The sequence below is a fragment of the Macadamia integrifolia genome, chromosome 8, assembly GCF_013358625.1.
Source record: "Macadamia integrifolia cultivar HAES 741 chromosome 8, SCU_Mint_v3, whole genome shotgun sequence".
Taxonomy (NCBI): Eukaryota; Viridiplantae; Streptophyta; class Magnoliopsida; order Proteales; family Proteaceae; genus Macadamia; species Macadamia integrifolia.
The window spans coordinates 10,280,429-10,307,477 of record NC_056564.1 but is presented as its reverse complement, the minus strand read 5'-3'; the positions used below and the strand labels follow the sequence as shown (position 1 = coordinate 10,307,477).

General features: G+C 39.4%; 2 protein-coding genes across 4 annotated transcripts; one reads left to right on the top strand and one right to left on the bottom strand.

Annotated features, from left to right (window-relative positions):
• Window positions 1-1,048: 1,048 nt before the first annotated feature.
• LOC122086364 lies at window positions 1,049-25,933 on the top strand. Of its 3 annotated transcripts, XM_042655128.1 has the most exons (5): window positions 1,050-1,366; window positions 1,615-1,934; window positions 4,297-4,404; window positions 4,489-4,803; window positions 25,871-25,933. In XM_042655128.1, exons 2-4 carry the CDS (start codon window positions 1,623-1,625, stop codon window positions 4,798-4,800), a joined length of 732 nt encoding a protein of 243 aa, XP_042511062.1. In that variant the 5' UTR covers window positions 1,050-1,366; window positions 1,615-1,622; the 3' UTR covers window positions 4,801-4,803; window positions 25,871-25,933. The 3 variants fall into 3 exon arrangements, with proteins under 3 accessions (XP_042511063.1, XP_042511062.1, XP_042511061.1); XM_042655129.1 differs by lacking the exon at window positions 25,871-25,933 and having other exon boundaries at window positions 1,049-1,366; window positions 1,560-1,934; window positions 4,489-4,961; XM_042655127.1 differs by lacking the exon at window positions 25,871-25,933 and having other exon boundaries at window positions 4,489-4,961.
• Window positions 7,213-11,695, bottom strand: LOC122086362. The gene is made up of 2 exons (XM_042655126.1): window positions 10,622-11,695; window positions 7,213-10,488 (listed from the first exon to the last, which is right to left on the bottom strand). The coding sequence occupies exon 2, from the start codon at window positions 10,388-10,390 to the stop codon at window positions 7,568-7,570; it is 2,823 nt and encodes a 940-aa protein (XP_042511060.1). The 5' UTR covers window positions 10,391-10,488; window positions 10,622-11,695; the 3' UTR covers window positions 7,213-7,567.
• Window positions 25,934-27,049: the final 1,116 nt, after the last annotated feature.

Genomic DNA, 27,049 nt, shown 5'->3' with positions numbered 1-27,049 from the left:
TGCAGGTCTTGCCTAACTGTCAACCTAATTGATACCCTGCATAGTACATCATATGTTGTAAAAATCTTGCAAATGAATTTAAGGTCACACATTTGGAATGGTATAAATACTCCAACAACCTTTTCAAGTTCATCCCAATCTTTTCATAATGTTCTTAAATGCCAACTTGAAAAGCCGCATCATAGGCCTACCCGATGGATTTCACATCATAAATAATTGTTAGGCCGATTCCAAATCATCTTGAATGGTTGCAATATGTACAATCAACACTAAAACTCATTGATGAGAGATCAAAGCTGATATACTTCGTTGTAAAATTTTACCTATATATTTTTTCATTAGGTAGATCTGAGAATGTTGTAGTCCATGCCATCTCTAAATGGGCAGTTTTCTACCCTTATTAGGGGTTTTGAAATTTCACCTTTCCACAGGATATTCTAACGATTGTAAGCAATTTTTTTCCCTCTCCAACTTAATACATTTTTGCATGGGCTGTTTGGAAAAAAAAAAAAAACCATGGCATTATAAAAACTTAGTCTAAAAAACCCATTGATGCGCAAACGCATCTTCACCTCATCACAACCCATACCCGATGACATCAAAGAGATTGTCTATGGGCTAACAAACTCCTCCAAATGGCCATGACAATTGGGAAGCACAAGGGCATAGATGAGAGAGAGAGAGAGAGAGAGAGAGAGAGAGAGAGAGGATACATTAGTTACTTCACCTTTTACAAGGGTATTTTGGTATTTAAAAAAATATATACTAGCTAACATCAGCATATAAGGTATATTTTGTAACAGCAACAGATGGTAGGGGGTCTAAGTATAATTTGGTATTATATAAAGGTGTCTCTCTAATAGTGGTATTCTCTAGGGGTTGGTGCTGTAAATTACCCTATTTTTTTATTGTTATTAGTTTATTACGTAGCCTATTTTATTTGAAATCTTGCTTTGCCCCCTTATTTGAGGTCCTTCATATTTTTGTAAATTGACTCGGAGCCCTTCCAACTTCCATAACCGTTTTTAGGACGAGATCCACCTAGCTTGGCGAACGATGGAGAATCTCGACTCTCGACGCATGGTGGCAGTTTCATTCTTGGGAAGAAAGAGAGAGAGAGAGAGAGAGATATGAAGCCTTTGATAATATGGAAACAATTCTCTGAACATTTGAAATCATCTTCCAAATCTGAATTTTTTTTCTCCTGAGTTGAGACTTTGTTCCTTCTTCATCATCTTCTCTTCATATCCTTCACATTTTCAGAATCGCCAATGATAATTTCGAAGAATTACTAGTTGTTTAGAGGCGTAGCGGCGACCAGTCCCTCTCTCACCTGTGCGTTTCTGATCCTTTCCATCATTTCCAGGTAAAAAAAGAAATGGTTTCTTAGGATCTATTTAATCCCTAAGCTTCAGCATTGAATCTGTTTTGGGAATCCAACCATGGACTAATTTCATATAGAACTCTTCTTTTTTTTCTTTTTAACAATTATATTTTTTTAATTACATTACTTTTCATCAATTAGGCTTTAATGGTATAAATTTGTGATGGATTTTTAGGTTCTTCTGGTATCTAAAGAGAAAAAACTGCATTTTTTTGATAATTCTGATGCAGCGGCAGTGATGAGGACAATGATAATGATGGTCACAACAGTGATTGCATTAACAATCACTCTGTTGATGGTGATAGTCGTGGATGCAGTCGATTCAAACCCTATATTTGATCCCTGCACTGATGCAAAGGTTCAGAAATCCGATGGCTTCAGCTTCGGGCTTGCATTTTCCTCTAAAGAGTCATTCTTCCAAAACCAGATACAGCTCTCACCATGTGATCATCGCCTTCCCCTATCAAGCACAAATGCTCAACTTGCTGTCTTTAGGCCAAATGTTGATGAGATCTCTCTCCTTACCATCAACAGTGGTACCTTCTCACCGGTATGTGCAAAACAAAGAGGGGGCTCTTTATTTTTCTCAGATCCCTCTATCTGCATTTTTCTGTTTCAGATATGCCAAATCTCTATCTTTTTCTAGGATTCAAATTTTAAAATCTCTTTGATGAATTTAAAACTTTTAGATTCTTTTGTGTGAATAGTGATAATTTTAAATTTCTGCCTTATGGAATTTTATCAGTGAAGGTCCAATGTTGGCAATCCTTTCCCCCACTTTTCTCTCTCTGTCTTATTTTTTTGTACAATAGCTTGAGAGTAGCATTTATGCTGGTAATTCTTCATTCCTGTTTTTGGAAAGTTAAACATTGATCGATAAGAACAAGAATTACAATAATAGATTAATCAGTAACAGAGGATACAAAGCTGAAGGCATATGTGTTGTTAGACTATTAGCAAGCTAACTTGTCTGTCCAATTAAGAACCTCCAAACTTTAATACCAAATTTAGGATTATATGAAGTCCAACGATACCACAGAACATCATTTTCCGATATTGTACATTAGCAAGCTAACTTGTCTGTCCAATTAAGAAACCTCCAAACTTTAATACCAAATTTAGGATTATATGAAGTCCAACGATACCACAGAACATCATTTTCCGATATTGTACTCTGAATTATAGCCTTTCTATACAAAGTAGGCACACATGTAAGGGTAAAACAAAATGGCTACCTAGAGTTCTGAAAGATTTTAAAAAAATTCTATCATGGTTCAAGCTTGCTCTGTATCTGATTAAATTGAGTTCAATTTGGCCACGTTGCTGAGGATAGAGATAAAGGACATAGCAATCTTTGATGAGCTAGAAAGAAAGACGTTTGGATTCAATATCACCATCCCCCTATCTGATCCAAATTATTTTGATCATTAAACTATTCTAGAGAACCCTGCAAAGAATTTATATTTTGGCCACTGTATCTAAATGAACAGGAAAAGGATAAGCCTATCAAGTGATTTGAGCCTAGTTGCCAACTCCAATCCTCCAAAATACTGCTGGTAAAGAAGCAAAAAGAACCAAAGATTAGTGATAGTGAACCAACAGAAGCAGCTTTAAACTTATATAGAAACATCACTCTCAACTTTCAAGTTATCTAATCACATATCACTAGCAGAGGCTAGTTGAATCCATAAGTCGCATGCCATAAAAAGGTAACGTATCAAAAGTAACCAGGATGCTAATCGATCCAGATAATTGCATCACTGATTAATTCAACCAAGATAAAAGACCTCATGTAATCTATAATAAATGGACCACTATTTTCACAAAGCACCTTTGTTAAAGTGTGAGAGATGTGACAGACTGTAATGCCTTTTTGTTTCTTCTTGAAATTTTCTCCCAATATGGTACATATCCATTATTTTGCTATTCACCCAAGTTGACAAGTCCTTGCCGTTTCGACATCATGCATTTCAGAATTTAAACATATTTCTTCTTGAATTTTTCTTTGAATATGATACATATCCATTATTGGCTATCCACCCAAATTGACTAGCAAGGTTACAATTCCTCACTGTTTCAACATCATACAATTTAGAATTTAAGCATATTTCATTCACAATTCTTAATTCTGTTATATACCCCACACAAAACACCCACCCATATAAAATTCCTTGTCTTAGACTTATCATGATGTAGACCCCATAGAAAGTGCAATTGATCAAAATGGGCAAAAGAATGAGAAAGTGCGCATCAATTCAATTCAAGACCCAGACCAGTTCTGGACGTTTCTGTTATTTCCTCTCTGTTTACTGTTTTGATGTCCAATATTTATCGGTATAAGTTCAGTGGAAGTTTAAAGGTGCTTCATGTGGTCACAACTCAACCTTGAGATGAACACTTCTGCACAGAGAAATTATTCCAATTTACTTTTCAATTTGCTTTCAGGTTAATGGCTGCAGTATTCTTCCTCTTCCCCGTCCGAACCTCTTCTCTATGGTGCTTAAGCAATCAGGAAATTCATTCCTTAAAGAAATAAGCTTAATGGTCTTGAACTTAAGAAAGTTTGCTTTGGTTATATTAATATTACAACATGAAACCATTCTGAACGGAAGAAATGACAGATTTTTAACTTCTTTGCTGGGTTGCAGACCTCTAACATCCTCCAACCTCCTCAGAGAGGGGTTCTTAGATAATTGAAACTTACATCAGTGGGTATGGTTTTTGGATTGCAACCAGATGGCACAGTCCTCAATCTAGTAAAAAAGTTGAGGGATAGTAGTTTTATTATTATCTACAGATTTTGGCATTAGACTATCAATCTTTGATGAGGCACTTTATTGAGTATTCCTGAATCATGTATCATTATATCACTAAACGAAATAACTCAAGGGGTTTGTTCTGTTCTTTCCTAGCAAATGCATGGCGGTCACATGGTAGCATTCGCTGGACGAAAATATGCAGCAAGATCAATCCCTGTTTTTGTTGCAGATAGTAACCACATCATAACCAGTTTTACTCTGGTAATATCAATTTGGAAACTGGCATTCCTGGCCTTAGTTTTTTCTTTTGATCTCATTGTCTAAAACATGCTTATGTCTTTGAAGGTACTTGAATTTGATAAGGGTACACTACAGAACTTGTTCTGGAAGAAAGATGGGTGTGCAAAATGTTCTGGAAAATCATCTTTCATTTGCCTTGATGACCAAGGCTGTGCTATCCAACTCTCTAGTTGTAAAAGCCAGGGAGGATCAGTTGACTGCAGTATCGGAATACAATTGGCATTCTCAGGTACAGATAAGAACGATAAGGTTCTTAACTCGTGGTATGAGGTGAAAAATATCCGGCAGTACTCCCTCTTTGGCCTGTATTCCGACCTAAAGGATTCTCTTACGAGCCAATTCAACAATATTATCTAACTGGTAGGCATTTCTTGTTCATCATTAAGCTGTAGCATGTTGTAGCTGCCTAATTTCTGACCACCAGAAGATGACCATTCTATGTTTCCTGTATTAATATGCATCGCACATTGTAATTGTTGTTAAATATATGAATGATCTCTATATATTTCTGTTCTAAATTCTTTTTAGAGATTGCTTTTTGCCCCTTTGGATCACATTTCACCTTTGGAGTTCTCCTGTATCTGCTAAGTTGATCCTTCAGCCAGTTAAAATAGATCATATATATACACGAAGTCGAATCTCTTCCCTAGTCTTCTTTCCTTCCCTTGATTGATATTGTTACAGCTCAAGAGTTTCATAGTTTATATATTGGTTTCTAAGAATGAAACAGATTTTGAATTCATTAGAAAATATGTGCTTAAATGAGTGATATCTACACCCCCACCACCTGATGTTTTCAAGTGGAACTTCGGTGTTCGAGTCTCCAAAGGTGTGCTGTGTTGTTTTTTCCATTTTCCCCTTGGGGTTGGGGAGGGTCTTAGCTACAGTCCCTAGTTCTTAACAATTCTTTTACCGATTTCACATTCCCTTCTAATATATTACTAATGCAAAATGCTGTTGAGCCAAATAGGTGGAATGGATCCCTGAATATGCCTTGTGAGATCCTCGAAATGGTACCTTGAACCATGAATGACCACAGGGGTCGTGTGCACCACTGGTAATCTCTTTGAGGATGATCACCTGATCCAATGGTGAACCCTAGGGGTGCACCATGGTCATGGAACCAACTTTGCAGCCCTTTTTGTCCCCCATCATCAGATCAGAACAGCAGGATCTGGTGAAACGCCCAGGCAAAACAACTTTTGCAAATGTAGTAGTGGAACCCACCTGGAAAAAGGCCAAAAGGCTAAATTCCAATGTATATTTCATCTGCATGGCAAACATAACTTAATGGGCATGGCCCAGCCATTATTATCCAGAAAAAGGAAACTAAAATCCAAACAAAGGGAAAAAGTGAAAAGGCTCCAAATCCCATAAATAGAGTTGGGGACATGGGTGGGGTGGGGTTTTTCCTTCAGGTGTAATAGGTGCTCTTCCATCATGTAATTTAACATTGGATTTTTTATTTTTTTGGGTAAAAGTAACATCGGATTGAGTCTTCTGCGTTAAGCAATTCCATTTAATTAAGTTCAAAGAAAATTAAAACCACTGGAAGAAACCAAATACTTGAACCTGACCTTTTGAATCAAGACAAAATATGAGTAAAACAAAATTGAAGCCCCTGAACTAGAGCGTCGCAAGTTTTGTTGGTTTTCATGAACAATAGTGATCAAAATCTCCCCTTCACAACATGGTACATGGTCTCTTGCTAGAAACCCATGAAACAGATGGCATCCTCCTCACCACAATTTTGTTACCCTTCGAATCAAATCGACCTATGATACATTTCTTCAACTTTGGTCTCAGGGTCTGCAATCTTTGATAGATCAGCAACGCCCCCAAGCCAGAGGCCAACCTCCCATCTGAATCCTGAACAGGAACGGCAAGAAGAATTACTAATCCAACCAACCCAGAGGCCTTTTTCTTCCTCTTTTCCTTTCTATTGGGGAAGGGGGCGGTGGTTTGGACGCTGTGAAGAAACTTCACCAAGTAGGCTGCCAGTCCAAGATAGTAAAACCAAACAAGAGTAGATTAGAGAAAAAGAACCACAAACCCAGCACTCAAAACAGAACGAAAATCCATCACCTACAACAAGGGAACTGCAGAAGCCTCATGGCTTTGTTCTGCAACCCGGAAAACAATCATCAAGGAAAATATGATATTTCATAGAGCAGAGCAATAGCCCCAATTGTTATCAATGTCACAGCAATATAACCTGAATTCAAATATCTTAAACTGGGTGAAAGGAGAAGCAGATAGAAACATGAGCCTGAGGCAACTTCAGTCGCCCACCCACGTTATCAGATTTAGAAAAAAAAAAACCTGGTCATTGGAAGACACCATAAAAAACCGAGGAGAACCCACTGAAGCATTAAAAAACGAGGAGATAAAAAACTAGCATCAGAAGGATGCCTAAATATGAAATATTCCCATATATTTCGAAAATGAAGATGCAATCCCTTAAACAAGCATCAGAAGACCTGTTCAATTACATTGCTCCCACTTTCTCCTCCACCATGTCTCCAAAAAATAAATCCTCTTTATTTTTCTCTTTCTATTTCTCAATACAGAGAAGCAATGTCTATCTTGTCAGTCCAAAGTTGCTGCAACCCTGGGGGTTAATCTACAGAATATACACGGGCCAAATAGCCGAATCATATACAGTACAACACTCCCAATTTTCTTCATCACAGAATACAATAAACAGAAATTACTGCAAACAAAAAGAGCCAATTTGGGATGTTGGGGTGGGAGGGAAGCACTGCAAAATTGTGGAACTTCTCTCTGTACTGCCCATTTCATTTACGTTTCTAGTTCCAAATGTCTCTCCTTCAGATGAAACAAATTTCTAAAGCAAACTCTACATGGATTCAAGAAAAAATACATACCAACAAAGCAAGGGAAAACAGAAACAAGAATAAATAAATCCACCCGCTCATGGACAATCACTCCATGAAGATCAAAAGACTGCTTATGGATCTCCAACCCCCTCAAGCTCAGAGACAGTGCACCACAAAGAATGGTTATCACTTCAATGTACTTGGAAAAAGGTGGGGGAGGGTTTGGCAGCAATGGCATCCATCTCACTAGACTTGAAACAAAACATACATAATACCAGCATATATTACGTTTCTGAACCCTCGGGGACAGTGGGTAGTCTGTCCCCTTCAAGAAAAGAAGGGTTAAGAAACTTGGCCAGAAAGGCCCACATTTTATACACATCTTCAAAATTAGTTAGCAACCCAAGGGATGCTGTGACAACCTCAACCCGAAGGTTTGCATTTTTACTGTCTTGGCGACCATTCACCATTGGTTTGCACAAGGCAGTGTCATCTAGATCTAATGCCCCACTGTGCTGTTTTGGGCTGTTCACAACCCGTATATGACTAAGGAAACCGAGTCCCAGAGATATGCCATGTTTATCAGCTAGCCTCTGAACAATTTCTGGGCTAATTAGCCCCCCGCTAATGTGCCTCACATTGAAAGCAACAGCTGCACCCCTTTCATATTTGATCTTCGGGCCATAGATTTGAACAAGATGCTTTCCTGTGGTACCATCTGAACCAGGTAACCGAAGTTGCAGCAATGAGGTCACAAGCCAATTGATCAGGTACCGTAATCTGAGGGTAGTTTTGTTGAGACCCAACATATTAGCATGGTCAAGATGCCGGCATATTATCTCAGGTTCTCTCCTATCCCATTCTAGTCCATCCCCATCTTCTCCATCACTAAATGATTCATTGTCACCAAGTGTAGCTGCAGAAACTTCTCCAGGCTCTAGGGTATGACTTAGATGTTCCTTACGGTTGTCCTCCATGCTGAAGGATACCCTCCGACCCATGCTCATATCTCTTTCATTCTCCTCCACCCCAAAGAATCTACCTCCAGCAAATCTGTTACCTTCCCTCCTTTCCAACAACCTAAACTCACCTTCTGTTTCTCTCCTTATTGCGCTTTCTTTTGTCTCTCGGCATACTTCAGGGGTTGAGCCACTCTGTTGGCTACCATTCTTGAAAGGATCTTTGAGTGCAGATCCATTTACATTAGAATAAAACTGAGAACCAGTAAGTGTTGCTTCTTCCCTGATTTCTTCCTCAATCTCACCGACATGCTGAGAATCCACATCCTTTCCATGATCTGTTTCTGCAAACTCTTCCTCTTCAGAGACTTCCTTGACACGGTCTAGTTCCTGTGAGACTGATAATAGAGCCGCATCAAATGATATGACATGCTCCTCACGAGGTCTGAGGTTTCCCCGTCTGTCATCATAGATTGGACTCCTAGACGTCACTGATGCTGGTTTTGGAGAGAGCCTTGTATGGTATTTCGTGCCAGTAAACCATGAGGGTGGCAATGGAGAACCAGGCTTTGGTTTGTTCAATGGACCAGAATGATCAGATCCAAATGGGCTCTGACCCAAATCAATCCAAAACAAGTTGTCTGATGATTCATCTTCGCTGAAAACAGGACTCTTCATAACTTCCCCAGCTGAAATGCTCTCAGTTTCTTCAAATATTGTGCTTGCACCATCCCTGTCAGAACTGTTATCATGTTCCATCTCTGCCTCAAACACATCCCTCACCTGTGCAGAAGTGAATGCTCCTGAAAAAGCAGGTAACTGTGAGCCCCGGCGAGTTTGAGGTGTCAATTCCTCATTCCCATCTATTTCCTCATCTTTAATTCCAGGCAACCCATCCAGATCATCCACCGAATCACTCAGGTACATGGGAAAAACAGGCACAATCCTCACCATCCCAGACCCGGTGTACACGCACTGACTTTGCAAGCTTCCCATAACAGATTTCTTGATGAGGAGACATCCAAAGCCAGTAGGGTCAGACCCAAATACTCTGTAAAACGATGTTATGATAAAATCTGGTCGGAAGAGAGACAAACCGAGTGAATCCATGTCCTTGGGACCCAAGGACCCAGCATCAAGCAAGACATGCCAATTGTTCTGCTGTGCCAGTGCCATCCACTGGTATGAATACTTGGCCCCGGTGACCCTTGACTGAACAGGGAACACAAATAGCCCAACTGCAGAATCTTTCTTCCTCCTTTTTTTGTTGGAGATTTGCTTTCTCAGCTCCGTGGAGCTGAGTTTCAGGGTTGGCCACTTAAACCAAGCACTGTAAATCTTTGCACCTTTCTCTTTTGCACTCTGAGCCATCCAATTAACAGACTGACTCTCGTAATCAAACATGGTCAATAACTTCTTGTTCGTCTGGAAAGGGTATGATTCTGCCAGCAATTTAAAGGCAGAACCTCTACTGACAGTGAATACAAGGCTATACTCACTCTCAGGAATGTTCAAGTAATCCATAATCCTAGTCTTTATATCGTGTTCCACAGTGCCTTTCTCAGCACCACCGTAGAGAGCATGGTTGCTCAAGTTTGCAGTAATCTCCGAAAGGCTAAAGGCACAAGATTCCCAATATTGAAGACTCTGAAGATAAGAAAAGAGCCCAAAGCCACAGTAGTCGAGACATACCTTGGCAACCAAGTCAGAGAGGTGGCCATACTCATCCGATCTCAGCTGATCGATCTTCTCGGAACATTCATACTTGGGGTACATGGTGAGGAACTTGGAGAAGGCCTCGTGGAGGTCAGGAATAGTGTCTTCGGTCTCAAAGGTACGCTCAGCAGCGAGTGCAGTGGCACGGAGAAAATCTCGTTGAGCGTGGAGCCTAGCGAGGGATCTCGACCTGCCCAAGTTCCCATCTTGATTGTTGAAGGACTGAGAGTCCATGTCTTGCGATTTGACGAGTGACCCATCTTCCGATGCTTCTTCAAGAGCCTCTCTGAGCTTGTTCTCCTGTAACTGCCGGAGGTTCGAAGGATTGCCATTGCTTTCCTCTGTCGAATCAGACCCATCTCTCCTTCTACTCTTCTTGTCCAGGATTAGGGACGCACAGTGAGATATAGGCTTCCATAGTGAAAGATGCATTGATTGAAATGCTCTCCTCACAAAATCAGTCTTCGACGGAGGAAGTCCAGAAACGAAGAAACAGCCACAACGCACCCAGAAAGCAGGCGTCAGCCCATCTAACAAACCCCAACAAAAAAAAAAAAAAAAAAAAAAAAAAAAAATTCAGTGTTTGAATTTTTCAATCCCTAATATAGATCCAACAGAAAGCAAAAGGAATCCAATCCGATCTTTCCGAAAAAAAAATCAAACCTCTGCTTTCGAAAATCAAAACCCTAATTTGAGGAGGGAAACCGCATGGAATCAGCTACTCTCCAAACTTTGGCTGGACCGCGGATGCTTTACTTTATCGAAAACATTCAAACACTCCGAATCAGAGATTCTTCCATAAACGCCAAGAACTTTAACAAAATCTCCAGGGCAAGTCCAAAAGAAAGGAAAAGGGGAAAGAAACAAAGAAAGCTCCAGTTCCCCTCTGACCTTCAACCTGATCAGACAAACCCTAATTTTAATCCGGGTCTGCACCACTGAACCTAAGGCAAGATTCAATTCAGATACAACTCACCACATAAACAACCCAAGAAATGAGAAAGCAAAAGATCTCAAACAACAAACTCCAGGATTCAGTCCCATAGAAGAAAGAAGCTCCACATTCTCAGACATCTCCCCCAGAAAACCAGAGACTCCGGAACAAATCCAACGCTTAACTTAAGCGTAAAGCAACCTCAAATCCCCAAAACTTATTCACACGATCCCAAGACACAACCCAGAAAAAACCAAAAAAAAAAAAAATTAAAATTGACCTCCCAGTTAGACGGAATCAGAAGCAAAACAGGACCGAAAGTATCAACACCAAAGCCCCCGTGCAAGAAATCGCTAGATGAAGAAAAAAAACCCAAAAAATGACTTCCAAACCTGAAAAATCTCACCTTGGAAGGTGAAAACAACGGGGTAGAGAAAATAGTAAAAATGGCAAAAACAAAAGAAGAGCCTAAACTACAATCCCCAGGTAGTGAAACAGAGAAATGAAAGCAACAGTGACAACAGCTACACCAACCCCCTCTGCTTTCACCAACCTCTCTTTAGAGTTTTTCTCCTCCACCTCTGCAACAAAATTAAAGCAGACCATTCCCTTCTCTGCCATCAACTTCCCATTACTTGAGTGGTCAATCCAAACATGTCTGCATTGATTGTCCCTGCTCTTTTCCTCCCTCATTATTACTCCTATCCCGAAAAAATAACTTCTTTATCTTCTCCTTTGTCCTGATTTTAGCTACAACAGTAAACCACAGAAATAATGCTAATAAAATAGAAAGCAAAAAAGAAACAAAAACAGAAGATGAGGGAACCAACCAGACTCCATGGTAGCATTGACTTCAAATCTTTATAGCAAATAGCAAATAATTAATTGTTTCATGTTTAATTATTTACTCATATTAATTCAATTAACCAATAAATAATTTCCTACCCACAAGTCTACATCACCAAGAGATGCATTAAATATGCTAATGCTTATGTTCTGGAGGGACCCTCCATGGCTTTTCCATGGCTTTTCTGCAAAGTGGCATGGCAAAAGTCAAATTAGCCCACTATATAAAGCCATTACCTGTCCTAATTCCCAACACCAAATTCCATTTTCTCTCTCTAAAATATAAATCAATATGTATGTGGATTTTACATTTTTCACCTCTGCCATTGGGAGTTGTGAGAAGTTTGATGAGAGAGGAGGGCCAGGCTGGGGGAATCCAAGAGAGGATTCCTAGGCTCCTTGAAATGCGGAAGGAAGGGTAAAGGGGTGAAGTGGGATGGGTGGACGACGGCTGGAGCCCTCTTTGAAGGAGACTTTGGGTGGGGTTACTTATCAGGTGGCAGAGAATGAGAGAGGGCCACTGTAAGTTGTCGTCATCTCAAACTTCCTTCACTATTTTAGTCAACTCCTTTTTAAGGGCTATGTTCTTATCACCCTATCATATCATTTCTTCAAACTTCTTAACCTTACCAGATCACATCACATATGTATATTAATCCATTACTCATTATAAAGTATTCATAAAAGTATTATATTAGAAGAGAATAGAAGACGTGATAGCCTATAACAAACATGTCTCTAAAACCCATTAATAATATTTGCAATAAAGGGTGGGACCCACTAGTAATAGTAGCACCATTTGATTCTCACCCGATCTTACCATGAACTGATATGGCCCCCATAACTTTGAATCCATATAATGAAAGAATCATATTTGTTGTTATGATTATTTTTATCCAATTATAGTGATAATGATATTGAAGATAGTACAGATTGATAAATGTATATACTTAAAAGGAGGACTATAGTATAGGCACTTGCTTCCAGCCCGGGGTCTTCTCGTGCCATGCACAAATGATGCAGGTGAATCACTAGGCCCACTATTTATGTATAGTTTAATGAGCAAATTGAAGTTTCTTTATTTATTCCACCACACCTAACCTTATCTTACCTTGTTTTGTATTCATTATTCCCTTTAGACTCGTATTAATGGAGAGGGATTTATACACTTGTGTGTAATGGAAACTAAACTTAATGTTTCGATCCTACACCAAGTCATGATATTGTATATTTTGGGACAAATTCTTCATGGTTTTAAAATTCATCATGACTGTGGAAAAAGTGTTTAGAGTTTATCAACTAGGCCAGTCTCTTCCCATTAGTTGATTTGCTACTAAAGAGCTTGCCCCTTAACGTCTATCCCATTTTTGCCCAAGCTTTAGAGCTTAACAAATTTGGGTTATTTCTTAGGCGTGATATTCTCCCCCTTTTATAGCACAACATCCTTGTTGTAGTCCCACACAATGTTGGGATCTACTCTAATACCATTTTTATCATGCTCAAGAAACGGCCTAGATCCGTTGAGCCCCGAAAGTTGGGCAAGAAACGGGAAGAGATTGGACTAATTGTTAACCTCTAGCACCCTTTCCATGGCCATGATGCATTTTAAAGTTGTGCAAGGTGCGCCCCAAAGTGGACAATCTTGTGGATTTATGTGGGGTCAAGTGGTTATAAATGGCATCTGAGCGGACCTTGACATCATGTGGGCCACAATGGGGATATTGTGCTGTAATATGGGAGTCTTTTTGAATGTGTGTGTGTGTTGGGGGGGTCTTTAGCTCCACATTGACTAGGGGGAAGGGTCTGAATTAGTTGTTACATCTAGCACCCTTTACATGGTCACGATGCATTTTAAAACTGTGAGGGGTGTGCCTCAAAGAAGATAAGCTTGGTTTGGGGTTGGGGTGTTACATACACGCTAGCATCTTATTGACGAATGGAGCGGAAGATGTCTTAACCATTCAAGCCATTGCTATCGTCTTACCCATGATCCATTGTCACTTCTTCGACATCACCCTCACTCTCCTTCGCCTCCACCACTCCCGTTACTTCATCTCCCCTTCCCCTCCCTTCATCTATCTCCCTCCCTTGTTGTGTCCCCACACCACAAGTCTAGTGTCACCTGAATCACCCCTACTTCACCTACCCTCTCTCCATTGTTGCTGCTAAAGCTTGACTACTTGCTTTGTGTGGCATGAGAAGGTCATCGTACTCACCACGCCCCTCACCGCAATGGTGGCATCGAGTTTTATCCTATGAATGACGATGGGCGCCTAAGCTAGAAAGTGTGGACCTATAGTTTCCATGGTAGGGAGGGAACATATTGCGTGTCAATCCCAAGCCCGCACTAATTTGACTTACCATTTAAAGACCATCCCCGCTTGCACCGATTATTAAATGTATCAGGCTCAGGCCTAACCCGTTTATGAAAAGGTAGTACATCGGTGCAAGGGGTTAGCTCGATGGGCTTCTGACTAGCCGTACCCATTTGTAAACAGGTAGTACACGATGCAAGGGGGTAAGCTCGATGAGCACTTGACTGGCCTGGCCTGTAATACCCTACTTCTTAAACCTGGTCTGATTACACGGTTGGCCCGATTTAGCCATGCAGGACCCGAATCAGAGAGGGTTAAGGCGGGTTCCTTATGGACTATGATGGCAAGGGTGACTTTGAACACCGGCTGGCCAGACAAGTCCGAGTCAGTGCCAGAGGAGACGGGTGTACCCAAGCCGTGTACATGCACATATCATAAGGCCATATACGGATAAAGCAGGTATGTAGCCGTATCTTAAAGCGCATACGTATATTATCTCTTATGCCGAGAGTAAGATTCGTGCCGAGAGTCAAATTCTAGCAAAATCCCACTTGGTGATCAATTTTCGGCCCTCAGGTGGGCGGTCACAGGTGGGCGCATCTGCCCACCTGAGTGACCCACCCATGAGGTTACAAGATGCTTTAAAAAAAGTATAAATAGCTATCATTATGTTTTTCCTTTTTCTCATTTATGACACTCGGGCATTTGGTGAGAAGATTTAAGAGGAGAGAGAAAAGAAGAGAGGAAAGAGAACGAAGAAGAAAGGGGAAGGAAGAGGAAGAAGGAATGGATTTAAGCGGCGCCAAGGCTTGATCTTCCCATTCTGATTCCGAAAAAGTGATCTCCAACCCGAGATCTACGTTTAGAGGTGAGCAAAGGCTATATTCCCTAAACTCTCACCATACCCAAGTAAAACCATTGATTTGGGTAGTGTTTCTTGAGGTCTTGTAAATCCCCCTTGAGATGATGAATCTAAGGTTTAATAGATGGTCTATGTGTTGATTTTGAAGGATTTGAAGAAGTGTTCACAAGGTTGGAGGAGCATTGGTGATTTGAAGTGATTTGGGGTTTTGAAGGAGTTCTTGAGTAAAGAAGGTAAGATGGCTTTCCATTCCTTAAATCTAACCTAGATCTAGGTTAGAACCATCTTATGAGACTTTGAATGTGTGAAAAATGGGTTTGGGAAAGCCTCATTTGCTTCCCCAAAGGTTGGGGAAGGTTTTGGGGAAGAATGACATTTTTTCGCCAAGACTGGTGGGCCAAATGGCCCACCTGAGGGCACCTGCCTGAGAGGGCAGACCCTCTGGGCCAACCGCGCGGGCCCAATCGGTGGGCCGACTGACAGGCCAACCTACCTGCTGGTCTTAGCAAGGCCCTCGGGGGCCAACTGATGGGACCTATTGGCCCGCCGATCATGACCAGTGGGTCGACCTACCCACTGGTCATGACTGGTGGGTCGACCTATCCACTGGTCATGACTGGTGGGTCATGACAGGTGGGATGTCTGACCCACCCGTGAGGTTTTCAACGTGATTTTTACGTCCGAATGGACCCAAAACGGACGTGTGACCTTCTTTTAGGATTCTAAACATGATTTTGTCACCAAATCTTGTTAGTTTTGACCTAAAGTGGTGAAATGCTAACCCCATTCACTCATGATAGGTTCACCAAATCTTACGCTTCTCGCACCGGATCTCACCCATACCAGGCGTGAGTCTTTGTACACTACAGGTAAGTGGGGAGAAGACGTTTGGCCTTGTTTCAAGGCTTGTTTAGCATTCATCTAATTGTATCTAGACTAGCCAAGTCATCATGCAAATGCTATGTAGCTTAGCCATCTTTATATGTTATGCCATGTGTGTTGTGTTCATTTCTCAATGCCAAATGATGATATGCTTATGTGATGAATGTTGACATCATTGTGCATGATGCATTAATAGACTAGATGCCGTAGTCGGTTTGGACACGAGTGCATTGGTGGCCCGTGGAATGGGACGTGGTGGTACTATGCAATCGTACTATGTCATATAGGAGCATGCGGTTTAGGATTATCATCTTCCCGTGCTACGACCCTTCCCAACAGGGGTTGAGGTGTTAGGTTACCATTTAGGAGGAAGCAGTGGTCGCGGTTGTCGGGTCACTGTGGCGGTTAGACATACGCCTGGCTGGTCATTAGGACAGTCGGCAACCTCGGTGGTATATTCAAGAGGGCCAATCGTACTGCTTTCAAATTGCTAGAGTCAGCACCTTTAATTTTTGTCATTTACTTTATGTTGAGAGCCGGTGGTTGGCATGTTTTACTTTTCTGAGTACTCACGGTGGGCCTTCTCTGACAGCCCTATGGACGTATCGCGGGATGGAGTTCGAGGCTCGTACCCGGAGTATACGCGCACTGTGGTTGTAGTAGCACTAAACCAAATACTTAGTAATGTTGTTTAGGTGGATGTGATTAAAAATGAATTGCATAGCATATAGTGCATATGGTTGTGATTTGTTATGTGGACTGCTGTGTGGTCCTTCTTTTCACTTACTGAGCTAGTGAGCTCATCCCGCGTGTGCACCTCTTTTAGATGATTTTGCAGGTCATCAACCTGAAGAGCACGGGTCGGGCCCCACAGTTGAATTCCCTGAAGAGGATTGGTGGGTCCCCGAGGAATTAGAGCACGGCATGGATTTCTCGTGCGAGGGCTGTGTTGCGGGACCGCAGTTTTGATACCGAGCTGAGCTTTACTATTGATACCGAGCTGAGCTTTACTTTTGATACCGAGTTGAGCTTTACCTTTTGATACCGAGCTGAGCTTTACTTTTTGATACCGAACTGAGCTCTACTTTTGATACCGAGTTGAGCTGTACCCTTTGTGTTTTTTATGATCCCTTTTGTGTACTTGATATGTAAATTGTATTCTTTTGTGTAAATATCATGCCTGCGGGCCCACATGTACTTAACTATGTATTACAATTTGGGTATCAAGTATAATGGGAATATTTATAGGTAAATTAAGTCTTCTGCTGAACTGATGAACACTTTCTTAGTTGTGTGTATGCTGTGGTTGGATACTGTATCAGATGATCCTGGCAGGTTTGGGTTAACCGGTGTTAACCCGGTCACTGGCCTGGTTCTGTGTGAACGGGGTGTGACATGGCCCGTTTACAAGCCCGACATGTTTAGCTCGATTGTTTATATGTATATTTTGATTTTCTTAATAGAATAGGGTATATATTGATACTTTTATCAATTAATAAATATAATTAAGTGTGATATCTTTTCTAATTGTTGATTATTTACAAAATATATTAAATTATCTTAATTCTAAGATGATTAAGGACTGTTTAAGGTCTATTTAAGGCTTGATTGGTACGTTACCTTGTTTAAGGTCTGATTATAACCAGATAAAGAGAAGTTCGGTTAAAATCTGAAACCTGACCGAGCTCGACATGAGATCGACTCATTCCCTAAATAGGTAGATCACTATCCAAGCATATAAATCCACTGGGCCCCACTAATCCCAATTGAGACCGGCCCGGCCTGGCCACAACAGCACTAGTGGTGGAGTTGTGGAGAGCTTATTATAACCAGATGACTATTGTTGGCTTGTAGATGCCGTCATTCTACTTCGTGAAGGTGTCTATGTGCATTCATATCATGGAAAACTCTCTCTCTCTCTCTCTCTCTCTCTCTCTCTCTCTCTCTCATATGTGCACTCCCTTTCCTTTCTCTCTTATGACCTCCTCCGAAAAGCTACATTGCAAGAGATGTCCATTGGATGCCATGACCTCAATGATGGAATCACAACTAAGGTGGGTGTGTAGGCTAATCCTTGTTGCTTTGTAGTATGTAGCAAGGGACGCTCAGGGGAAACATGCAACAATGAGGAAGACTTAGTCCAGTCAACACGATCTTCACTCCCATTAGGTCTTCTGATAACCGGTCCAAATAATTCCACACATCAATTAAGTTTGGGGAGGTTACATGCCCTGTGCCTCATCCTTCATCTCTAATAATATCAGACACCAAACCAAGCCACCCCATGCTATAATCATAGGATAAAAACTCCATGAGGATGGCAATCATTCTTCATCTCTAATAAAATCATGATATCATTGGCAAAAGAAAGATAAGAGATCTCATTCTTTCTACATCTTTGATGCAATCTGATGCACCTTTGATCCACACTGATTTGAATATTGGGAGAAACCACTTCCAACACCAAAAAAAAAAAAAAAGATTTAAGGGGCCTAGGGCATCCTGCTAATGTTTTTTTTTTTTGGTATAACCTGCTAAATGTTGGTTTTTTTTTTTGTTTTTTGATAGGTAGGGAGGGAAGTAGGGTAACAACTAGGAGACTTGAACTCAAGACCTGCTTAATGTTAGTTAAAACCATAAGACATGGGTGGACTTTGTTAATGTCTAATTAAAAAACATGTAATCCAGTGGTGGGAAGCAATTTGGAATATTTTATTCATGAAAATTGTTAGATCGAACACTAAGAAATACGAAAATAAGTAAACAAAAGGTCCACACGACACAAAGATTTAACGAGGTTCACACCAGGATAGTGTGCTACATCCTCGAGCGAAGAAGAAGATGTTTTACTATGCAGAAGAGAGATTACACCCAAGCAGCGACGAGAAAACACGCCCTGAAACCCTAGTTCAAAAAACCCCAAAATACAATGACTTTTTCAACAAGACAATAATATATTATATACTCCAAGTCGCGGGTCGACCCATCGGGTTATAGTTGATCCGGTCGATGCCCACGCACCCCTATATGAGATCAGTGATGGGCTTCGGGCTTAGGTCTATTGCCCAACCCCTCTGTTTCTATCACAGATCTCAAAAAACTTTCCATTCAGATCGCCACCAAAATATGTTGAATCAGGTCAATCTTCAAAATGGTTCAAGAATTTGAGACAAACTTAACAAATCTCTACCTTGCCTTGAATTCTCCTCCAACAAACAAACAAATAGCTAAAATCTTCATATTCTCCAATAGCCTTCCAAAAGCTAAACTCAAACACAACAAACACCAAGTAATTTTAAGCAATGCTCAAACTTACCAACACACAAAAGCTTAGTTAATAGATCACCTGGATTGTCTTTAGTACCAATCTTCAACACTTGAATATTACCTTGAGCAATTTCTCTTTTATGAAATGATACCGAACATCAATGCACTTTGTCCTCTCATGATATATCGGATCTTTAGTCAAGTGAATAGCACTCTGGCTATCACAATGGACAACAGTCACCCCATGATCCATGCTGAGTTCTCCCACCAAACCTCTAATCAAATAGCTTCTTTAATTGCCTCAGTCACTGCTATATACTCTGCTTCAGTAGTGGATAATGCAATTGTAGCTTGTAAAGTAGCTTTCCAACTAACCGTACTTCCTCCAAGAGTAAATACATAGCTTGTGAGTGACCTCCTCTTGTCAAGATCACCCGCATAATCTAAATCAACATAACCAGATAAACAATCACCATTCCTCCCAAACTCCAAATAAACACTAGAGGTCCCTTTCAACTTCCTAAGTATCCACTTGACTGCTTCCCAATGAGCTTTACCTGGACATGACATATATCTGCTCACCACACCGACAGCTTGTGAAATGCCAGGACGAGTACAAACCATAGCATACATAATGGAGCCAACTGCACTAGAGTATGGAACACGTGACATTTATTCCACCTCTTCATCTGTCTGAGATGACAGAGCAACTGAAAGTCTAAAATGAGATGCAAGAGGAGTAGTTACAGGTTTGGCATCTTTTATGTAAAAACGATTCAATACCTTCTCAGTGTACTTCTGTTGAGATAGCCACAGCTTCCCTATTTTTCTATCCGTCTTGATCTCCATACTAAGGATCTTCCTTGCTGCCCCCAAATCTTTCATCTCAAATTCAGAAATTAATTGTTCTTTCAACTTGTTGACCTCATTCCTATCTTTTGCTGCAATCAACATATCATCAACATAAGACAACAAATATATGAATGACCCATCAGAGAGCTTTCTGAAATAAACACAACAGTCATATTGACACCTGGAGTATCCAAAAGTAGCCATAACTTAATCAAACTTTTTATATCACTGTCTAGGAAACTGTTTCAAACCATATAGAGACTTCTTCAACAAGCACACATGGTCTTCCTTGTCTTTAATAACAAACCTTTCAAGTTGATGCATATAAATATGTTCTTCTAGTTCACCATGCAAGAATGTTGTTTTCACATCAAGTTGCTCTAACTCCAAATCATACACAACAACTAAAGCAAGTAGGACACGAATAGAACTATGCTTAACAACATGTGAGAAAACATCATTAAAATCAATTCCTTGTACCTGACTATAGCCCTTTCCAACTAAACGTGCCTTGTACCTAGCATCTTCAACACCTGAGGCAGATTTTTTCTTCTTGAAGACCCATTTGCAGCCAACAATTTTCTTCCTTGTTCTCGGCTTGACAAGCTCCCAAGTCTGATTTTTATAAAGAGATTCCATCTTCTCATTCACGGCAATCAACCATTTTGTAGAATCAATTGAAGTAACAACTTTAGAATATGTTGCAGGCTCACTATTTTCAATTGTATTTGCAACATATAATGCATAAGCAATAAATTCAGCATGCCTATACTTTTGTGGTTGTCTAATATTCCTCCTTAGTCTATCTTTAGTAATGTTGTACCGCTCTTCTTCTTGATTCTCTTGAGCATCATCTTCTTTAGTAAAAATAGGCAGCTGAACTGAAGTAAATTATACTTTGTTTGAAGATGAATCACCAATTTCAAACTCCACCTTCTCTCTAGATTTTTCTTGACCTTGATCACAATGAACATGAGCTTCTTTCCTAGGATGCAACATAGCAGATTCATCAAAAGTAACATCTTTGCTAATAAGAAATTTTGGAGACTTTGGATCAGGACACTACAACCTGTATCCTCTCACTCCAGATCCACACCCAAGAAAAATGCATTTTTTGGCTATAGGTTCCAACTTCTCTTCATTCACATCTGCATAAGCAGGACATCCAAATACTTTTAAATTAGAGTAGTCTGCAAGCTTACTTAACTAAGTTTCATTTGGAGTCTTGCACTCAATAGCTATGCAAAGAGATCGATTTACCAACAAGGTTGCTGTGTTAACTGCTTCTGTCCAGAACTCCTTGCCCAATCCTGTATTTGATAACATACACCTTGCCTTTTCTAACAAGGTTCTATTCATATGCTCTGCCACTCCATTCTGCTGGAGTGTTTTAACAACTGAATGGTGTCTTGCAATATCTTCATTTTTTGTAAAACTCATTAAAGTCACCTTCACAAAACTTTAGGCCATTATCGGTTCTCAACCTTTTAATTTGTTTTTCGGTTTGCTTCTCAAGCAAATTCTTTCACTGTTTGAAAGTGACAAATACTTCATTTTTGTACTTTAAGAAATATACTCAAACCTTTCTAGATAAATCATTAATGAAAGTAAGCAAGTACCTTGCACCAGCCCCCTTTGAAGCAACCCTGGAGGGCTCCCATAGGTCTTAATGAATGTAGTTCAAAGTTCTCTTGGTCCTGTGGATAGCAGTACTGAAACTGACTCTTTTCTGTTTCCCAAACACACAATGCTCACAGAACTCCATTGCTCCTGTACTCTGACTACACACCAAGCCCCTTTTACTTAATGATACCATTTCTCTTTCACTTATATGGCATAACCTCATGTGCCATAAATTTGTGACATCTGATTCAGACATAGATGATGAAGTTGTTGTAGCAGGCTCAGTGACTGTAGTATCCTGCAACACATATAAACTGCCAACCTTGACTCATTTCATCAACAAGAGAACACCCTTGCTGATCTTCATGACTCCACCTTCAGCTGTATAATTGCACCCATTTGAATCAAGAGTGCCTAAACTGATGAGATTCTTCTTCAAATTAGGGATATGCTTGACATTAGACAAGGTTCTAACAATGTCATCATATATCTTGATATTGATCGTTCACATTCCAATAGTCCTATAAGAGGCATTATTTTCCATTAACATAACTCTACCTCGAACTGATTCATTTGTGGAGAACCATTTATGATTGGGACACATATGGTAGGAACAATCAGAGTTAAGAATCCATTCATCCTATGATCTGACTCTGTCATCAGTCACCAAAAGCGTATCAGACTCACTCTCATCTTCTGCAATACTAGCTTCTGTAGAATCATCTTTCTTCTGTTGATTTTGGACACCACCATTTGCTTTCTGCTTATTTAAAAGTTTATAGCATTCAGATTTAATATGTCCATTTTTCTTACAGTAATTGCAAGTTAAATGCTTGTGCTTAGATTTTGATCTAGCCTTCTTTTTGTCACTATTTGAGCCCCTTTCATTTGTTCTCCCTCTAGCTACCAAACTAATACCATCAGATTTATTGGTAGACGTTAACTCATCATCAATCTTTTGCTTACTTTATAGATTTATTTTGACATCCTCAACAAAGATTGTCTCTCTACCATAAATCATGGTATCCCTAAAATGCTTGTAAGATGGCGACAGAGAACATAATAATAATAGGGTCAAATTTTCATCGTTTATTTTAACATCTATCATTTTCAAATCAGTAACAATATAATTAAACTCAGATATGTGGGATTTAATAGAAGTACCTTCACCCATATGAAGGGTATACAGTTGCTGCTTCAATCTCAACCTATTGGTGAGGGATTTGGTTAAGGTAGAGATTCTCTAACTTCACCTATAACTCTGTAGTCCTTTTCTCTGAGAGAACTTCCTGTAGAACATCATTCGAAAGTCACAACTGAATAGCTGAGGGCTTTATCATCTAACTCGCTCTAATCATCATTGATCATAGTTGTAGGTTTCTTTGACTTATTGAAACGCTGCTATATAAGAACAACCATCATTCGAACATGTCATAGACTAAAACTAATGTTGCCGTTGAACCTATCAATAGCGTATTTCGTTGAAGCCATGAATCGAAGTAACTCAATTCTTTGATACCAGTTTGTTAGATCAAACACTAAGAAATATAAAAATAAATAGACAAAAAATCCACACGACATAGAGATTTAACGAGGTTCATACACCAAGCTGGTGTGCTACATCCTCGGGCGAAGAAGAAGATGTCTCATTATGCAGAAGAGAGATTATACTCAAGCAGCGGCGAAAAAACTTGCCCTAAAACCCTAGCTCAAAAAACCCCAAAAATACAATGACTTTTGCAACAAAACAACAGTATATTATATAGACTCTAAGTCGTGGGTGGACCCATCGGGTCAGAGTCGATCCGGTCGAACCATATGCCCCTGCACCTCCATACGAGATCTGTGATGGAAGCAGACGGCCCAACCCCTCTGCTTTCATCACAGATCTCAGAAAAATTTTCATTCGGGTCTCCACCAAAATATGTCGGAGTGGGTCAATCTTCAAAACGTGTCAAGAATTCGAGACAAACTTAACAGAACTCATAAGTTAGACTTTCCCAAAGTTATATTAAAGACTCTCTTACAGTGTCATGTACTCCAAATATTTTAATACAAGGGCTGTCTTCACAAAAAGGGGTGTATTGTTTTCTATTTCATTTGTGAATTTTGTATACAAGTCCAATTTCAATTACCAAGTGCCTTTGGTGAAATATTGTCCTTCCAAGTGGGTTGTATGTTTTTTATTCAAGTATCTAGGCTTGGCTTGGTGATTCACCTATTTTTGAGATTTGCATATCAGGTGTGGCTAAAATCTGATGGATATATAGATCCGAGGCCCTCTGATCTTATATCAAGTTTCAGCTTTCCATAGAGTTTGCCAAGTGGTCAAACAAAGCATTGGAAAATATAGGACTACTCGAAATGTATGAATCACGTGGGATGTATAGTCATACATGGGAGGTTAAGTAATTGAATTAAAAGCTAAAATTGGACACACGATTGATATAGACTATTATCAAGATATCCTATTGTGAGAATTCTCAAATCATTCTTTCACATTATAGAATAGGTGAGCAATTGGGTCAAGCTTAGGTGGACATGCCACCTAACCAACCTTTTACCATTTTGTTTTTAGCAAAAAGGTTTTTGCTCCCCCTCCTGAAGATAGTCTCACAATGTCATTTTTTTTTTTTTTTTGGTAAAGCTCACAATGTCAAATCTAATATCTTTCATCTTTTTCACACTACTCAACAAAGAAACCCGATGTAGGTAATTTCACATTTTTTTGTTCTGGTTCTAAATTTATACCCTTGATCCATACTGCTATGTGATAGATACTTGAACATCGTAAATGCCCTTTCTAAGTGGTTGAACCAAGAGCTCTTTAATTTTTTCATAATTTTTAAAGAAACGAGATATGCACCAATCATGAAGTTGGACATAGAAAGAAAGGAGGTCTTTTCCAAAGGAAGAACATAGAGGGAACACAAGTAGGGAAACTTGACGGATTGCCCAGCCTTTCCCCTATTCTTAATTCCACCATATAGTATTGTTGAAAAAAATGAAAGAGTAGTGCAACCAATCTCTTTTTCTTTTTGTTTATATATATATATATATATATATTTATAATGCTACCCACTTATATGTTCTACTCTTTGGTCAACCAAGTTCTTTTTCACAATATATTCTTTTGGGTGGGATTATCTGGTTTGACAAACTATAGTTGTATGGGGAGTAGGGAGAGATAGAAGTCATCATCTGAATGTATTTCAAACATTTCTTCCTATAAGGGGAAAGTTTATTCCATTTTCATGGACTGTTTCCAAACCACATTGTCCCATCTCTGCTCTGCCGATTAAGAAAACTTTTCTCCATGTTTATAATTGCAATCTCTCCAGCCAAGTTTCCTTGGTTATTTCTACTTGAATAATCTTGTGGAGTAAAAAGCTGAAGAGTAAAATATAGTATGGAAATTATTTAGAAAAAAAAAAAGGTTTTTTTCTTTTAAGCAAAAAAGGGGTTTTTTTTTTTATGGATTAAAAAAAAAAATGCTGAAATACATTTTCCATGCTATCAAAATGAGGGAAATTTCTTACACCACACCAATAGCGGCATGGGAAACAATATCACGTGGTTCACATAGTCAGGAGAGAAAAGATAAAATGCTAAAGAAAAAAAAATGTGAGAAAGAGTGTGATATCCACATGGGATATATATATATATATATATTTAATCTATTTTACTTCTAGCCCTTAGACAGGAATTGAACTTCAACTTTTCTCTATGATAAAAAATAAAAAAAATGATATACACAGTGGCGGTAATACATGCATTTTTATACACATTGTCTTTCTTCCTTGACACTCTCTTTCTTGATAATGTGACATCTTTGTATATGAATTGTGAAATGCTCCTTCCCTTGTGCCCATCAGCTTGGCATGTGAAATGGCAATACTTGCAGGCAGTGTGTAGTTCCATCCCTTTAAAAATGTTACTTTCCTTTTCTTCTTTCCCTCATTGACAAAAGTCTCTGGAGTAAATAGTCTAATACATCTTTAGACTAGTTGCACCACATATAGGAAATAGTCTTGTTTGATCATGTGTTAAATTTCATACAAAATTTATATTTAAACTTCAATCATATATCCTCCCTATATAGGTATCACCCCTCATATTTTTCAGGCATTCATGTCTTGGTATGCACCATTCACTAGTCTTGATTTTCTTTTAATATTTGTTTACCAAAAAATATATTTTTTTAATATTTTAATTTTCTATTTCACCAAAATTGTTTCTTGAATTTATAATTAGTGCACAAGACTCTGCATATGCGAGATCTAGAAAGATGAGATCTACGCAGATTTACCTAAGAATATATATTTGTGCAGTTCAGACGTACACTTTGGACTCAATGGTCTAGATAGCCGCTCTCAGAGATCAATTGGTGTATAATTCATTGGAAAGACAAAAGGATATGATTAATTGCATCACTTGTGAGATGTATTCAAATTTGTTGATGACTGTTGAGATGAAACAATAAAATTTTGTGTGGAGATGTAAATAGAGTTGAGAGAAGTAGGGAAGAATGAACTATGAAAATTTATTATATTGCTTAATCAAGTTGGCAGTTATCACATGCACACAACAAGGGAGAGGGCAGTGGACCAGTGGTCTATAATGCATGGTAGGAAAATAATGTATATATATGCACATTATATGGCTTACTGATAGTTGGCATAATTGCATTTTCTTTACTTTATTCATCATTATTTTTCTGTTTTAGCTGGTACAATTGTGCAAAGCACTTTCTCTTGTCTTTGTTTTTTTCCTTCTTTTCCTTTTAGATTTTTCCATTTGAATTCTAGCTGTCCAGGTCTCCGCATTGTTGTGGAATGGCCAAACACTACGTACTTACTCCTCCAAGACTTATATAGGTTTGAAAGAAAATAGAAGAAGAAACAAATGGAAACTGGGCTCTGCTTTTCATGCATGTGGCATGGCTCGAGGGACGATGCACCAATGGTGATTGCAAATGTTGTCTCCTCTTCACCTATAGTCTCAACTCTCAACCCTTTAAGGCCCCCACCAAAGTTCATTTTCCCATTTTGATCATAATCTGATTCCCTTCTTTCAACTTCCAAGTATTATCCTGCTCATGCCTTCAAATATATACAAAGAAGGATGATCCGGCTTCTCTTCTTAGCCTCTATCGCTTACGTCTTGTCTATACTTATTTGGATGAGTGACACGTGGTAAGGTATTGATTTAATGGTTTTTTGTATCTCATTTTTTAAGTCTTTTTCTTTTAATGTCTCATTTTTCATACCTTTATCAAATCGTTGGATCATCGCCTCATCATGTGTCGCTCATCTGATGAATAAGCACTAAGGAAAGGAGCCAAAGCCTACAACCAAACATATCATAAACCGTATAATTAACCAGTGCATGAGGCTCTTGCAACTACGGGATTTGAGGAAAATTATAATATATGTAATCTTTTCCTCATTTCGTGTTGAAGTTGTTTCCTAACTTCGAACCCACAACCACTATGTTGAATCCAGGTCTGC